The sequence below is a fragment of the Fistularia commersonii genome, chromosome 30, assembly GCF_037954325.1.
Source record: "Fistularia commersonii isolate RoL2024-O1a breed Wild chromosome 30, RoL_Fcom_v1.0, whole genome shotgun sequence".
NCBI lineage: Eukaryota > Metazoa > Chordata > Actinopteri > Syngnathiformes > Fistulariidae > Fistularia > Fistularia commersonii.
The window spans coordinates 7260707-7277376 of record NC_141313.1 but is presented as its reverse complement, the minus strand read 5'-3'; the positions used below and the strand labels follow the sequence as shown (position 1 = coordinate 7277376).

General features: G+C 41.4%; 1 protein-coding gene across 1 annotated transcript in view; it reads right to left on the bottom strand.

Moving 5' to 3' along the window:
• Positions 1 to 524: 524 nt before the first annotated feature.
• The window catches only part of clasp2 (cytoplasmic linker associated protein 2), a 57880-nt gene continuing 41734 nt past the window's right edge, over positions 525 to 16670 (bottom strand). Inside the window, exons 25-45 of the mRNA XM_086178484.1 lie at positions 16144 to 16251; positions 15721 to 15783; positions 15026 to 15132; positions 14836 to 14859; positions 14513 to 14668; positions 12976 to 13067; positions 12408 to 12471; positions 11702 to 11761; positions 11405 to 11407; positions 10336 to 10499; positions 9110 to 9188; positions 7079 to 7222; positions 6819 to 6962; positions 6462 to 6568; positions 5901 to 6042; positions 3577 to 3772; positions 2787 to 2980; positions 2577 to 2705; positions 2226 to 2432; positions 1982 to 2098; positions 525 to 1807 (exon numbers count right to left, since the gene is read on the bottom strand). Of these exons, the coding sequence (XP_086034610.1) occupies positions 1730 to 1807; positions 1982 to 2098; positions 2226 to 2432; positions 2577 to 2705; positions 2787 to 2980; positions 3577 to 3772; positions 5901 to 6042; positions 6462 to 6568; positions 6819 to 6962; positions 7079 to 7222; positions 9110 to 9188; positions 10336 to 10499; positions 11405 to 11407; positions 11702 to 11761; positions 12408 to 12471; positions 12976 to 13067; positions 14513 to 14668; positions 14836 to 14859; positions 15026 to 15132; positions 15721 to 15783; positions 16144 to 16251 (2378 nt within the window). The 3' untranslated portion in view covers positions 525 to 1729. The remainder of the gene's footprint in view (positions 1808 to 1981; positions 2099 to 2225; positions 2433 to 2576; positions 2706 to 2786; positions 2981 to 3576; positions 3773 to 5900; positions 6043 to 6461; positions 6569 to 6818; positions 6963 to 7078; positions 7223 to 9109; positions 9189 to 10335; positions 10500 to 11404; positions 11408 to 11701; positions 11762 to 12407; positions 12472 to 12975; positions 13068 to 14512; positions 14669 to 14835; positions 14860 to 15025; positions 15133 to 15720; positions 15784 to 16143; positions 16252 to 16670) is intronic.

Below are 16670 nucleotides of genomic sequence, written 5' to 3'. Positions count from 1 at the left end.
ACTAAAGATTTTAAGAAATAATGTAATTTATAATTTTGCTTCAGACTCACCCAATTGTGAGAATCATGAGAAAAGGCCATGAATACATTTGAAAATTAGCCTAAAAATTGACAGGTAAAGGTAAAATCAAGAAATCACATTGGCAACTTCAGTGAGTGTCTTCTAAGTAAAATAGTCAACTTGTGTAACAATAACTGACTTTAAGTGCTCTTGAGTATGACTAACAAAGTTTCAAGTTTTTTTCCTCCTCAATGTATGATGAGTGTTATGTGCCCATTAGATTATGCCAAAAAAGCACAACGCTGGTACTGAAGAGAATAGATGTCTGTAACAATTGCATTTTCCTTAGTTACCTGGTGAATATCTTAAACCTGTGGTTGGGAGTCAAATGTCAACTGAAATATTTCTTATTACTTTTAAAACAGACCATCTCACAAAACATACCACCACTGACAAAGGCACACAGCAGTGCTTGTCACTGGACTGTGGCGAGAGAATCAAGAGCCAGAGGGCATTGCTAACTGTACAAGTTCTTTCTTTTATTGTAAGCACAGCTTTGTAAATGCACGGAGGAAACACAACAGTGCAAACTAGAACGTTACAAGAGGAAGGAAAAGAAAGAGTGGATGAAGAGAAGGTGACATGATATTTCTTTTCAAAACTTGAATAATACAATTAAACAAATTTCTCAGTAGAGAAAAAAAAGAAGTGTGAGCGACAGTACAGAGAGCGAAAGAGGGAAAATAAAAACAAGTATGGACAGAGGTGCGCGCATGTACCCCTGGGTGGACTCTCCTAAATGAGTGTTACTGGATATTCAATTTAATATCATATATAGATACATATCCACTGTGTGATAATAAGCCATGTCCTGTCATACTTTGTGTTGGTAGCACCCTTCTTCCAAGATGAGCTGGGAGAAATGAGGACACCACAATTTATTCTGAAAGAGGTGGACATTGTTCACATTAATTTAAAACCTCAGTCACAATAACTTGACTGTCAACAGGACCCGATAAAAAGTTATTTTTAAAATTTAGTCTCATGCATAGCCAAGGACACACCGCCTCCCCTATTGTGGAATCTGCCTATGTACTATATTTGCTATGAGGAGGGATGAGCCATTGTGACCGGCATCAGTGCTGCACAGGGTTGGTCGTACCTTATAGGCTCATCAGCACCTTTTATCAGAGAGAGAATGCGTGTTCATGTGAGAGAAACCTCCGAACATTAAAAACTGCCGCAGTAAAAGATCATAGCGTAAAATAAATTCAAACTATGACACAATAATGTTTATATACATTCCGTTCAACCTGGCCTGGTGTTCTCACTTTTTGAGACGGCAGCCATTTGTTCATGACATTTACATGTTCAGAGGGGATGACCAGTTCAAAAGGGGGCAGATGGAGAGGACGGACATTTTTAATATCTTCATCCTCGGGTGACTGGTGGTTGGTTGAACAATGTGACTGTATGTTTGTTGAATGCGAGCGTCAAGACATCAGTGAGAATTTTCAGGCCTCCACCAGCTGGGACGGGAGAAGTATGGGATGAGGTGTGTACCTATGTATGTCACTCTGTTGTCCAGAGTGAAAGTGTGCATGTAGGCAGACAGCTCTTGTGAAAGTGTGTATCGATGTGTTTTGTTCTTGGTTGGTGTGGGTATGACTATAGAACCAGATGCAAATTTTCAGTTCTGTGATTGCCCTGTGGAAGGGCGCTGTTTCTCCTATAGGCCCTCGGATGGCGGCTCACTGCCGCTGGAGCCGGACTGGGCGCGCTTGATGTACAGATTCAACAGCTTCAGCTGCAGGAAGGAGACATAATGAAACAGAGTATGGAAATGTTTCTGCATGTATCCCTTCCGTTTCAGGTTTGGTCTACATTATTTAATAAAACTTTGCTGAATGACATTAAAGAAATTCCTTTTTCATCACACAGAAACCCAAATTTTGTTTTGAATGCTTATTACTCATATCACCTTGCTGCTGGAGAGCTGGCTGAGGTGTGGTTTGAGGTCCTCTCCAATCACTGCGTAGATGGCAACCAAGCAGAAGACACAGGCCTTCCTCACACTGCTCTCAGAGTTGTCATAACCCTGCATGACAATATTAGATCATTTTAACTTTCAGCACACTTCATTCTTGAGGTCAAGCTTTATCTAGAATTTAGTCAGAGTAGCCAACATTCGCTGGTAACAGCCACTGTCAATAAGTGTATATTACCTGTATGAGTCCCGGCACTATCTCATGCAGCATGCAGACGAGGCCTTCGCGTGGAATCCTTTCAACCACTTTTGTCTGCATCTTAATGGCAGCTAAGTTGATGGGGTAGTCAGCAGACTGGATGATGGGACACAACACTTTGATACACTGGTCTGGACTGATTGACAGTGCCAGCACGGCTGCTGTCTCCTCTGCTGCTCTCACGACCTGCAGGAACACACATCCATGTCATACAGGAAATAAACTGATGCTATACAGGGCACACACTGCAGATACATTTACCGTGACTTCATTCTCTCTCTTGTTCTCATGATAATAACAGCTAGGTGAACTTAATTTGTGTGCGAGTACCTCTTTGTGAGGGTCTTTGTGCGCCTCCAAGGCCTTCATAATAGTAAGCTCAGCGTAGTTCTTGAATCTCCAAGGTTGCTTGCATAGAATCTCCCTCAACACTCGCAAAGCCATCGCTCGGATCACATGCTGGAAAGATGACAAACTCTCAAATTAAGGGGGCTTAGCCCATAAGCAGTCTTATTGCATCCGTGTGGCGAGCTTGTGTACCTCTCTGTCCCCCATTGTTTCCAGAAGGAGTAACAGTGTGGTCTTGAAATGTTCATCCCAAACCTGCAGGGTGTTTTCACGGATCAGCTTCAGCAGCTCGCACAGTGCCGCCTTCCTCTCCTCTATGCGCTCGTTGTGATTTGACAACTCTTTCAGCAGCTCAGCCACCAGCTCAGACTGGTCCAGGCTGCTATCTGCTTAGAAACAACATACAATAGAGAATTATGAATAAATAAATGATATAAAAGGGATGGTGCCATATTCATTAGGGTTTGGGAGACTACCAATAACTACACTGAATATTTTCCAACAGTTACATAGTACACTGGATTTTTTTAAGTACTGAACTCATAATTAATTTTACAGTTTACATTTAGAAAAACATAATTGGCCGGTAAAAGTAAATTGGGATTTTGTTTCTGATTACTTCTTTTATTTGCAATTTTTTTGCCTTTTTTATTTCTTTGCTGCACTTAGCATTTATGTCGCTTGTCGAATAAAAAAACAAAACACTTGAAAATAAACAAAAATACCCTAAACTAGAAAAAAGAAATGGCTAAAAATTAGCAAGAATTTACTGACAAGTCACAAAGAAGTTGGTCAGGAGTAAAAAGAAATTTAAGTGAATGCCAAATTTGTATAAATTGAAATGATAATTACACTGCTATTCAAAAATGGCCTTCTGAATATCATGGACTCCCTCTCTTGTAGCTATCCACTGAGGATAATCTAAGTTTAATCTGTGCTCGTGTGTGTTTCTCTCTCTTAGTGTCCACATGTTATGGTGTACCGTCAGTGAGGAGCTCGGAATCGTCCAAGCTGTTGTCTTTGCTTCTATGCTTGAACGGGGAGTCGGAGAAGAGCTCTCGGGCTCCTCTTGGGCTAGAGGAGAGCAGGGGGGTATTGAGCAGGGAGGTCTTGTTGTCTAAAGCCATTCGGCCGCCATCCATCAAGTCTGACACTCTGATGTCTGAGCCACTGCCACCCTGTATCAAAAAAACAAAACAAAAACAAAGTAAACAAAGAACAGTAGTACTGGTGTTGTGTATGTCAGGTGAATTTCTAATGGCTAAGCAGAAATCTTGAGGTTTGTTTCTGAATACTGAAGTTATATCAAATTGAAACAGCGAAATTATCTTGAAATTTTTCATGTAATTCAGGACCAAAAATCAGGATAATCCTGAGCAAAGTTCATTTTCTAGTAGCTTGCTGTCGGGACATTTAGTAGCACCAGGTAATGTGATGGGGTGAGATGTTTTAAGCTGCTCTTGTTTCTGTTTATATTTACACTCATATCATTAAATGCCACTACAGTAGCTGGTCTAATGTGTCACACATACTGATTTGTAGGTTCTCGACATGAGGGCTTCTTAGGTTTCAGATGCGTGTCACTGGGTAAATGTCGAGAGGTCATACCTCTGCACTCCAAGACCCCAATATCCTTAAATACAGGCCTGAGCTGTTGGGAGGGGGAGCAACCAGACCTCATACCAGGACAGTGTCAAACGACTGCCAGAGATTTATCATGAGTGGGATTTCATTCACATTTGAGCCAAACATCAAACGGCAAGTGGTAAAGAATAATATAAAGTCAAATTACTGTCCGGTATTTCATAATCCCCAACTTTTATTTTCAGGTAGCACAATTACTGGTAAGAAAATCATATGGTTGACTCACGCTTCAATGTGTACTTCATATCTGGTGCATTTTCATTTGACACATCAGTTTTACCAGCTTCTCTATTTTCTCCCACAATAAATAAATAGCATTGACTTACAACAGGTGATACAAAGAAAAAAAAAAGTGAGAAATCTGTGACGAACCATGAAAAACCAGCTGATGACAGCTGTTTAGAAATCTAATCAAACCAAACAAAACTCTTACAGAAAAAGGTAATACATACTTTGACACAACCACACACTGTTCACATTGTGGTATGCAGTGTTTTAGACTCAGACACACTGATAAAAGTTTGTGTCAGATAAATTAAAGAAGTCCTTTGCCATAAATGCAGCACAACAGGATCTTAACACAAGCTGACTGGAACCTATAACATCAACATGCACCACTATGTGAAGAATCTGTTGAGGTTAAAATAGTCAACAGGAAATGCGTGCTGCACGCTCTTACACAGACCTCAGAGAAGCATAATGAGTCCTTAGAGGGTACAGACAACACAATTGTAATTTACTAACTATATAGACACCACTGACAAGAGAACTGGCACAACAGAACCAAACAGTACTTGGTGAGAACCCCAAGCCACTGAGAACACCTTTCAGGGCCAAAGAGTGGCTTTCACTATTCACACATGCAGCCTAACAGCCTCCCGTGCCATATTGTGTGTATTGTTAGCATGTCTGGAAGTGCCATTGCACATTTCCCAGGAAACCAAGTTAGCCTGTCATTTAAACATGACCCCTTTCAGGGAAATATCTTGGAACATTTCGGGGAATGGCTTCAGACAGCTCTTTACTTTGACAACAGTTCATAGCTATATGGATTATATCGGGCGGTGCCCTGTGGGACACCACACGGAAGAAGCGGTGATTCAAATAGCCCAGAGGACAGAGACATGTCTGTCTAGAAGATTGTACTCTTTAACAACAAAGATTAGCGATAAGGGATGTGATCAAGATGTTGTCAGTAGATTATGACTTTAAGAAGCAATCTTAATATCTACTCAAAATGGAGATACTTCTAATAAGATGATTTTCCTTTTTCTATACATCTTTTTTTTAATGAGAGCTACCTTAACTTGTGGTCAAGGGTTAACTCTGAATTTTTACATACTATCTCTTCAGTCTTGTGTGAATATTTGTGTGGAAAAGGGGGGTAAATTCTGTTAATACATGCAGTTATTACACAAAATATGTATTTGCATTGGTGGTGCATTCACAGCACCTGCCAGAGTTCCCCAACACCACTTATGACTTGACATTGGGGTTATTTTTACGAAAACAACACTAACGTGGTGTCTTCAACCATCTAGGATATTACCTTTGTAAAACAATGCCAAGTCTTACTTTTATGCACTAATCAATGGCCACAATTCAGAAAAATCTTCCACCCTTGACATGAATTTTTAGTGCAGTTAGTCTCCATCTTCTCACCTCCTCTCCCTCCCGTCGTTGAACGGGGTCATTCATATCCTCCTGGCTGCGAACGCTGAAGTTCTGAATGGCCTCAGTGACACCTTTCAGTGAGCTGTAGATGTCTTCTGAATTCATGTTCTCTGTATCATAGTCAAATGCACTGCACGCACACACACATGCACACAAGCAAAGAAAAAACAATTAGCAAGCTCTTCTGGATCAAACCACTTTTTTTTCACTGTTTATATAATTTTCTTCTATTATTTATTATTGTTATATTTTTCTTGTAACTCTGGCACAACAATTTCCTTTGGGATAAATAAAGTTGTTCTTATTCTTACATAGAACAGTCTCAGGATGCATAACAGGTTTAGTCTACAGCATGTTTAGAATCTTACAATATATTAACAAGAGGAGAGGTGGCCATCAGAGGCAGAAAATTTGAAACAAAAAACACATAACAAACCTATTTTAATTGTGACATTGTATTTATTTACTATTATTTTCTTACGATACCTCCTGTTTTGTTTGATTCCTTGTAAGTGAAGGTGCAAGGTCACAGCATCTTTAATGTATTACCTTGGTGAGGGGGTGTTCTGAGAGGTATTGGTGGGGGAAGTGACTGGGCTGGACCAGCTGGCAGGAGACCGGGGGGTGTGGCGAGTCAAAGGACTCCCCATTGGTGCCTTGAAAAGTGACACAAAAAGTGATTTCTAACTATCATAAAATAAAATAAAAAAACTTTGGTCATGACTAAGATACCAATAAAATATTTTGACTAAAACTAGAACAGAATAAAAGTATTTTAAATATCAATTCAAAAAACAATACTTGGAATTAAAATACACTTCATTACATAATGCATGACACCAAAGTAATATCTACACTATATTGAAAAGGGGCTTCTGAATATCATAGTTTTTATGACGGTGTTACCTGTGCTGCATTGCCAGTGTTCTTCAAATGGTTTTGAAGCAGCTTGGTAGCTCCGTCCTGGAAAGTTTTAGGCAGCGCTGCCAGCAGCATGGTGAACTCGGGTGTGTTGAGCTGGAAAAGTGCAATTAGCACTGACTGGGCTGACTGCAAAACACAAAGTAGACCTTCACAATGAGAGATTCCTCTTCCAAAAATTAGTTTGGAATAAACTTACAGTTTTGATTAAGTGCCAAAATATTGGCGAGAAGATACGATCATACCTTTCTGACATCAGAGCTCTTGGGTTCAGTCGTCCAGGTGATGATTCGGGAAACAGCCAGGCGAGTCTCGCTGGAGTTCACAAAGTCAGGAGCTTCCATTTGTAACGTCAGTGTCTCAATGTACTTCAAAATGGCCACCTTCACCTGGGTTACAGACAGACACAATCATACAAACCTTTAGGCTTCCTCTTCAAGACTACAGACCCTGCATCCCCACTCTTCACCTGAAAATACTGTCACAGTAACAACACAAATGATACACACACACATACACGAGTTTGCACCAGCAACATTCATTCACGTACAACAACAGCTGATTGTGCATCTCTTGCAGGTGAAAGTCTGAAAAATGAAATGATGAATCAGTGAGAGAAGAACGCAGTGCTTTCATGGCCATGCTTTACAGTGTGGGGAACTCAAAGTAAAGTGGTAGCAAAGAACAAACAAGTAAAACAAAAACTGATAAATGCAAACATTCAAGGCTGATGCCAAAAGGCCACAACTGACTCCTGCCCAAACTGGACTCCTTCACTATCCATACCTCCTTTGGGTCTCAACATATGAATCTCACGGACCAGAATTTCCTCCAAATCATATAGCAGCAACGTGCGCGCCATGTCATTGCTCCCCCCGGAGCGCACTGACCTGGGAGGACTGGCTCCAGGCTGCGGCCTGCTCGTCTAGAGAGCAGACGTGGCGGCGCGCTCTGGGGGGGAACAATTTTACCCCGGACCCTCCCCTGCCTCGCCTGCAACACGAGCTCCGTACAGGCTTCAGAGAAAGAGAGGAGAAGCACCGCATCAATCAACAGAGAGATAGGGAGACAAGGACAGCGGAGGACAGGGGAGAACCGGCCAGATGATGGGGACAGGGAAGGGAGTGAAAGAAGCGGGAAAGGATTGTGAAGAGTTTCATAAGAGTAAAATTTATGCCAATTTGGGCTTGGGTTATTGTGAAATTCTGGCAGTTGGTGATTTCATTCTTTGATTCATGACAAAATCAAAGGGCTATAAAAGCTGAGGAAAACTGATGATTTATGACGTTAAATCATTTTTTGAAAGTTGCTCAAATACTCAGTATTGCATTAGTTCATACAGTCAGGATGCCTCCTGATTTTTCGGGTCCTTTGGTCTTTTAATCATAAACAGTTTTCACTCAGCAAGAAGGAAGGGAAAAAAGCCAGGTATCTTTTTTTACACCTTTCAAGAAAAAGGAAGATGGGTTGTATCATCATTAGTTAAAAGTGAATAAGTGAGCATATATGTGTAAGTAGGTTAGTAGCATGATACTCAACTTGTACCAGTCTCTGTACCTCCTTGCTGGGGGTAAAATTGTTCCAAGTCAGATGGCTTTTTGGGTATTTTTGGGTCAATATGTACTCTTTTGGACAATTCAAGACTTCTTGTGAGCAGCCAGTGAGCAGTTAGTGACAACAGCTGAAGGAAATAACCAGTCATCAGGGAAATGTATGAAAATGTAATGCTGACAATCTGCCAAAGCCCAAGTGTAGCTGGGGGAGAGGAAGAAAAGAGGGATGTGAATGGAGTAAAACATCAGGCAGAAAAGGTTGCAGGGAGAGAATGGAGAATTGACCCCGAAGAGGAGTTCTATTATAGAGGTTAATGAGATAGATGGGAGTAGGAAAGTACAAGAGAATGAATCGAAAGAGTTGAAAGGTTAAAGGAGGATTAGAGGAGGAGGACTCAAAGGGAGTGTCCGCACTGAAGCAACGTAAACAGCCAGTGGAGTTTCTAAGTTGGAGGATGTCAGTCGCTGTCCAATCACAGCCCAGGTTCAGGGTGCTTGGGGGGAGAGCCAGCATGGGCAGGCTTGAGGTTATATCAATGTAATGGTTACCATGGTAACACAATCCTTGACCTTACAACCTGTCGTCCATCCTTAAAAGCCCAATATTCACACGAAACTTCACACACGATTTCTCAAATTGTGTGCGCAAGCACGCACGTACACATGCATGCATAGATGCACTTGCGCGCGTGCACACACACACACACGTAACTGCTGAAGTACCTTGAGATTGGGGGTCTGAGTCTGGTCCACGGTAAACCTCATGAGAATAGTAAACTGAAGGTCATTCGGGAAAGACTCCCTACAAAAGAAAACATTCATTGACTATTAAGAAACATTCCTGCAAATAATAAACATCAAATGATTTTCTCATATCATTATTATACTTATCTTAAATGAAATTGTCAAAACAAGTGAATTGACGAACAAATTAATAGTTGAGTTAGCAACTGATCACAAAAATACAGAGAATGATGAAAAACAAATTTCAAACACATTTCAAACGAAATGACCCTCAATACTAAATGTTCAGTTTGTGGAGATGCGTCATTGTGATCACTTGTCTGGGACTGCTGCTCTGTAAATGACGATCTATAGAGCTCTGCAGTTACAAATAACCTTATATCTGAATTTCCTTTCTTTGATTTGCTTATCTGCTCATTTGAATAGCCAATTTTCTAGGGCTGAATTGGGACAGAAGGAATTGGTGACACTAGAAACAGGGACGGCAAGCCTCTTGCCAAGATTCTTGTTAATTCAAATCAGAGGTCGCCAACAACCGGACTGCAAAACAGAGAGAATAAGATTGTTTCACGTTAAGTGTAATTTCTTTTCATTAGTCTTTTGGATATTTTATTTTGAAAAATTGCCACTTCAAAGGATTTTTCTGCAAGTAAGTTGGCAAGCTAACCCTCATGAAAATGACCCGCAAAGAAATGTCAACAAACAAATTGAGTAGGGAGAAAGAGCCAATGACGAGATGCTAGAAGGGTCTGAGGGTGTCAGCAAAAAGACCTGCATTCAAACTAAAATACCATGAGTCCTACTTCAACCACGGGTTTATCGCAACAGGGGATTCACATGCTTGGCCAGATAATCAGGCCATGGAACCCATGGACAAGCCCTTGGAATTCTTTTTTAAAAGAGGAAAAAAAAAAGAAAACATGAAAAATGAAGAACAAAAGCAATTATTCAGGGCCAAAACACGATGACGGAGTAAACTAGACGCAAGGACCATACTTCGAGCGTCACCGTCTACAATCAGCCACAGATGGGACTGGCTAGTTGCAGGAAAACAATCTCTAGGCTCTGATTGATTCTGATTCTACATTATGGTGAGTAGATATTGGCGTGATTTTCATTCAAGTTATTAAATGTGCATAGTATAAGGTGTGGCAGTTACATTTACTGTTTTTGACCGGTGAACATTGGTTGAAAATAATACACACCGTGTGACATCCAATGCTCTCTGAACCTTGGCCTGAACCGATCCCAGAAGGTCAGCTCCCATCTTCTTCAGCAGCTGTGTGAGCAGGACAAACAACCAGTCCTGCAGGTCCTCCTTATGGACCTGGATGAAATCGACCAGTGTTTCCAGGAACATGCTGAAAACCTAAACACAAACAGTTCAGTTCACCCGCTGTTTCCAATCACGGAGTTACAAAGTGTTGATGCACACACTCATCCATGCAAACAGCAGTGCAGCATTTATAGAGTATATTGGATCTAGATTAGGGATGTGTGGAAAAAAACAAAACAACCTTGCAATATTTTCTCTCAAATCTTGTATTACAAAATAAATAATTTTTTTAACAGATGGTGTTATTCATAAACAAATAAAAATAGCCCTATTTCACACCATTAGTCGGTCTTCGTAAAAAAAAACCAACTGATCCCCCTTGATCGTAACAAGTGGCTTGTTTTGGGTGTAAAGGACAAATCGATGAAGGGCCCTCTTGGGAGCTAATTGAACTGTTTATTCAGGAACACTTAAATCCAATCGATATGTTTAATTTGGCTCAGACTTTTCTTGTAGATTAGTCAAGAAAAACAGGAGCCTTAGCATTTTTTTCCTTTTGTGCTCAGCATCAAAATAGTTAGAGCATGACCTGTTTCGAGTTAACTTTCTCAACTTGACATTGTGTGTACAGCAATGAGAATGCGCATGTGAACCCTAATCTAGACCTGCTTGTGCGATGTCCGAGGAGTGTTAGTTCCCATTACAAAGTTAGTGATTATTTAGTCTTTACTGCAGTATCTTGGATCATCATTGTCAATCACCAATTTGATTACCAGCGGCAGTAATATAAAAATTAGAAAAGAAAACACAATCAAACCACAAAGTATAACATAAGGACAGTTAGCAAATATCAACTAAGTTGGGCAATTGTCCTTATAAAAGAATTCCAGGAAACATTCAGCAAGAGGTTAGTGAGTGAGTTCTGCAGGTGTCTTAGCGACTGATTTTTTCAGTTACACAAGGATCATGAGATTGAGTGCACAACTGGACAAACTTACTCTCTACAGAGTTCCAGCGTGAGGTGGCATGGAGGAGAAAGAGACACATCTGTTAGCATCCAACAGACAATACCTGAACGGACGCTGAGAAATCTGGCTTGTACATCATACTTTCAACATATGAAAAATACACAGGGGTCTTCAAAAAGGTTAAAGTGGGAACATCTGAATAATGCGGTGACATGTGCAAACTAGGAAGGAGAGCTGGAGTATCTCCAATATGAGAAAGAGATTTAAGTGGGATGGATCTGGGTCTGAGAGATGAAGGCAGGAGAGATCCGTGGTGAGATGCGGTACCTTGAAGGAAGCTGAGCTTATACCGGATTCTGCCGTGCCGTACACCCTGCCGGAGTCTCGCTGAAATTCATCAAATCATCAAAATGTCAAACGAGGAGTGGAAAAAAAGGGACCCACACACCTTACGCGATATGTGGGGCGTTGGGAGCTCAAAATGCCGAAAGAGGAATGTTAGATAGGGTGATCTACAGCTTGTTAGTCTAAGAGAAGAGCTGGCAGCCCAAATATTTCTGTTTGTGAATTTCTATAGCTGTGCAGTTCAGACTACAGGTACGAAGGGAAAAAAAGGGTGGCATTGAGTGAAGTGAGCACGGCCTGCAAATGGGCGTCGGAGCAGTGACAGAGCATCCCACAGGACGGCGAAGAGTGTAAAGTCAAACGCAAACTTAGGTGGGGCATGCCGTTAGAAAATTCAGTTGCACGCTCTGCATGCTTTCGTGTGCATATCCATGTGTCTAATTTGGAAAACTCATTGTCTTTGGAACTCAATGTACTCTGGGAACACACTTGAACGTATTGGTGTGTGCGACTGAAAAGTTTTTCCGCTCTGGCAGAATCCGGTACAGTGAAGAATGGTGGGATAAACAAAGCAAGTGGAGTCAAAGGTCAAATTAAAGTGGGTGAATGATGAAGTCATGTGCCATGACACTGTAAATGGGTGCTGTTACTGGGAGCCAGTATGCCCTTGCGCAGCATGCAACCATACCTTACTGTGAGGATCTGCAAACATCCTGGTGAAGATTTCACACAGCCTCTTCAACTCCACCCGACTGCGGGTAAAAACAATTAATGACGGGAAAAATTCTAATCAATTTCTGCTAAGAAGACATGTATGCCTTACAACTAAATTCATTATGCTAAGCAAAATAATAATAAAAAAAATGTTAGGAAAAAAGGCAAAATTTCAGGAGTGGGACTCTTCCATGCTATTCCTGTATATAAAAATCAAACAGATCTGTGGACGTAATTTTGATATCAACAGCTGTGAGTTGATACATACCAAAGAATTGATCATCCTTCTTATGGCTTTTCAGATGGACTTTTTTCCTAACATGCTATTTTAAGTTGTAAAACATCTGCAAATTACTCGGCAAATATAGAAAATGCCTCTTGAAAAGTATAAATAACGGCAGGTGCTCCAAGTGCCAGCCTATATGCTTATATTTGTCATCCATTAAAGAGTCAAGAAATATGTGCTAAGAGAAGCCCTGGGAATATTTCTACCCAGAATTTAAAATGTCCCCAAATTGGGCATGAATGTGTATAGGGCTCACCTGAGGGTGCGTTGGTTCTTCAGCAGTGCTTGTAGGCCCAACAGTCCCTCCTTCCTCTCAGACCAGTTCGCACTGGCACAGCGGTTCAACACCTGTGGGAGGCCCAAACACAGACATTCACATGAGCAATGTAGAGAAAAGAGAAGGTCAAAGAGACATTAGCGGTGCCCTCTCAGTATTATATCTGTCATAAAAATAAGAAAAAAAAATACAATATTATTTCTCTATGTCACTGGATCAGGAGCTTCCTCTCAGGAAGTACACAAAGAGTCAGGATGAATGGCCGCTCATCCAGACCTCTGACCCTGAGTACCAGCGGCCCCCAGGGGTGTGTCCTATCGCCCTGGTTGTTTTCTTTGTACACAAACACACTCACATCCTCACACAGTTAAGTATCCATCCTCAAATTTGCAGACGACGCCACAATAATTGGACTCATCACAGACAATAATGAGAAACACTATCTAGAGCAGGCCATCCAGGCAGTCACTTGGTGCCAGAACAACAACCTGCAGCTAAACGAATCAAAAAGAAAAAGAACTGATAATTGATTTCTCACGCTCGCCTACACCCAAAACACCCATCTCCATCAACTCTGATCCTATAGCCATCACAGACTCATTCAAATTTCTTGGGACACACATCAATAACACAATAAAATTCAAACAGCACTCAGAGGAAGTTTAAAAAAAGAGCCAACAAAAGGCTGCTTTTCTCAGACAACTAAAAAAATTCAATGTGAGACAGAATATCCTCCTTCAGTTCTACACAGCCACAATTGAAAGTATCTTGACCTCATCAATAATAGTTTGGTATGGTGACTTGAACAGTCACTCTAGCTCAAAACTTCAATGCATCATCAATAAATCATCTAGAATCATGGCTCACACTCTCTCTCCCATAGACACTGTATCAAAGATGCATCACACAATGTTCAGTCAAAATCAATTACGACCAGACACACCCTCCACATCACCTGTTCACACTCATGCCCTCTGGGAGGCGCTACAGGTCTCTCACAACCTAATCTGTCAGATTTAAAAACAGCTTTTTCCCAACCACTATACAGACTCTGAATCAATCACTGTTTTGATGTATCTTGCCTGCTAATCATGATTTTCTGTCTGTATTGTTGACGATGGAACTGACCCAGGAGAGATGTGAGCATTATGTGCTGTACCGAAAACAATTTCCACCAATGCTGTTGTGTTGCCTTTAATAAATGATTCTGATTCTGAATGAGAAATCGAGGTCCAATCTTCAGAGCACACAGGTATGATTCGGAAACTTGTGTGAAGCTTAACCTTAAATACATTTCTCACACATACAACACTAGTGTTTTTCTTTTTCAGATTAAGATTTAATACATTTGATATAACCGACAAATACTTCTAAATAATGTGTTTTTTTTTCCTCGACACTTCAAAGTCATATGAATTAAAATATATATTTTTTTTCAATACTGCCTGAAAAAGGAAATATTTGTATTGTTACTTCTTACTGCAAACTCAGATACAACACAAATGGTGTCACTAACCTCAGCAACGTCTTCAGTCTGTCTCATGTAGGTAGGTATTGCCCCTCCATTCCTTGAGCTGTAGGATCTTTCTGAGCAGGCGCTGGATGCATCACTATTAGCATCATCATCAGAGTACATGCTGTAGTTTTCATATCGCCGCCGAGCTGGTTTCTTCTGTTGGAGGAGGCATGGAATTATGCTGCCAGTTCAAGCAGTTTAATTATCAAGCAGAGGCAGAAAACACATGGATGACCTTACTACACACACGCCCACACGCACGCACGCACATACACGCACACGCACAAAAACACACAGGCTATGTGGTGGGAGAAGGCTCTGACCTTGGACCGCATGTCTCCCAACAGCTGACAGCATTAAACAAGAGGTAGAACCAGGGGTTAGTTAATACACACACACCCACACACTCCATCAATGTGATACACACTTGGGGACTGCATACTGAAATGTGTGACAATGTGCGAATCTTCTGCTTCTGTGTGTTACAAGATGTGCACAAGCATTTTTTCATACCAGTGCATCTGCGAGAGCCTCTTCTACATCGGAGCCAGTGTTGAGGACCCTCATGGCACTAACTGAGGAGGACAGACGACTTGACTGACTCATGCCTAAACCTGACCCTGCAGAGAAAGATAAAGATAAAAGAGAAAGATATTGGGAGGGCAGAAATGAAAACATGTTAAAAAAATAGAAAACCTGAAAGCATCACATTTGAAAATGATCTCTGGATCACAATTTGATCCGCCATCCAAGCACTCCTCATCATCCACTTCCACTCAACTCAGACACACAACATTTCTTATCAGCCATTCCTGTAAGTTTATGTAATGGCATGTTAGAAGACACTGCAGGTGTCACTGAGGGGACAAAGTCTGATTGACACAAAACACAGGAAAACACAGTGTCTCTGCAGAGATGGGACAAAGCTATTGAAAATTTAAGTAAAACAAATGCTCAAATTGGCACGATGGCTGTCAACTAGCAACTCAGTGGGAGGAAGCATGCGATTCCATTGGACGGTTCAACATCCTGGAGCAGAATGTAGAAAAAAAAAAAGAAAATCAAACATACAAAAGATGGCCAAAAGATGAGAACAGAAAGCCAACACAATTTCAAAAGAGATGCGTAACACTAACAGACGGAGGGAACAAAAATTAAGGCGATGTGGGTGGATGCGGTACGGAGAAATAGATTTACTCAGCCTTCACCTGCAGCCCCGAAAGCGTCAGGTGTGTGGAGAGCTCCTGTGGAGCGAGAGTAGCTCCGCGTGGCTGCAACCGGAATTAGAACACACATACACACATACACAGAGAGTTTAACACTCACACACAGACGCACAAAACAAACCCACATCAACCTCAGGTTGACTGGAACCGGGTGTGAGAGAAGAAAGAAAGAAAAGGCCACTACCATGCAAATATATGCAAGTGATTGGTATTTATTTTTACATGTCCAGCATTTTTGTGTCAAAATTATTGAGGTTTGACTGTGAAATGAATCAAACACTGAATTTAAAATTTTTAAAAATCCACGTTTCTTTGATTTTGGTTAATCTGGATAAGATTAGTTAATGATTCATCCTGATTTTCATAAACCTCCCTCCTAGGAACCTTTCCACTGCTGCTACTCACCAAGGGGTGTGAAGGAGCGAACAGGGCTGGTGTCCCGGCTGCTTTCCCTGCTGGCCTCTCTGCTGCAGCCCTGACTCATACTGGGTCGAGGAATACGACTGCCTCGAGCTAACGCCACCCGGGTTACAATGGTGCACCACAGCGGAGGGAAAGAGGAGGGCAAACGGGGGAAGGGACAGCAATGAAAGGAAGAAAAGTGGTCGTAAGAAAATGACAGTGTGACCAAGAGTAGGGAGTGCGGATGGACGAGAAGGAAGTGGAGGGGACAAGACAGAGTAGGACAAATTTGAGTATGTGTGTGTGTGGGGGGGGGGGGGGTTGTCAAAGAAGTGGGAGGGGAAAATATGTAGATAATGACATGAATAAGACAATAGGACATGGCAAAATGACAGAAAACAGACGAGGGTAGGAGCACAGGTCTACTTGCCCTGTCGGAGCATCTCAACCTCAAGTCACTTCCTCTGATGGCATTAAGTGACTCAGAGATCAGTCCTGAAACTAATACTTATTAATACATCTATTATTTC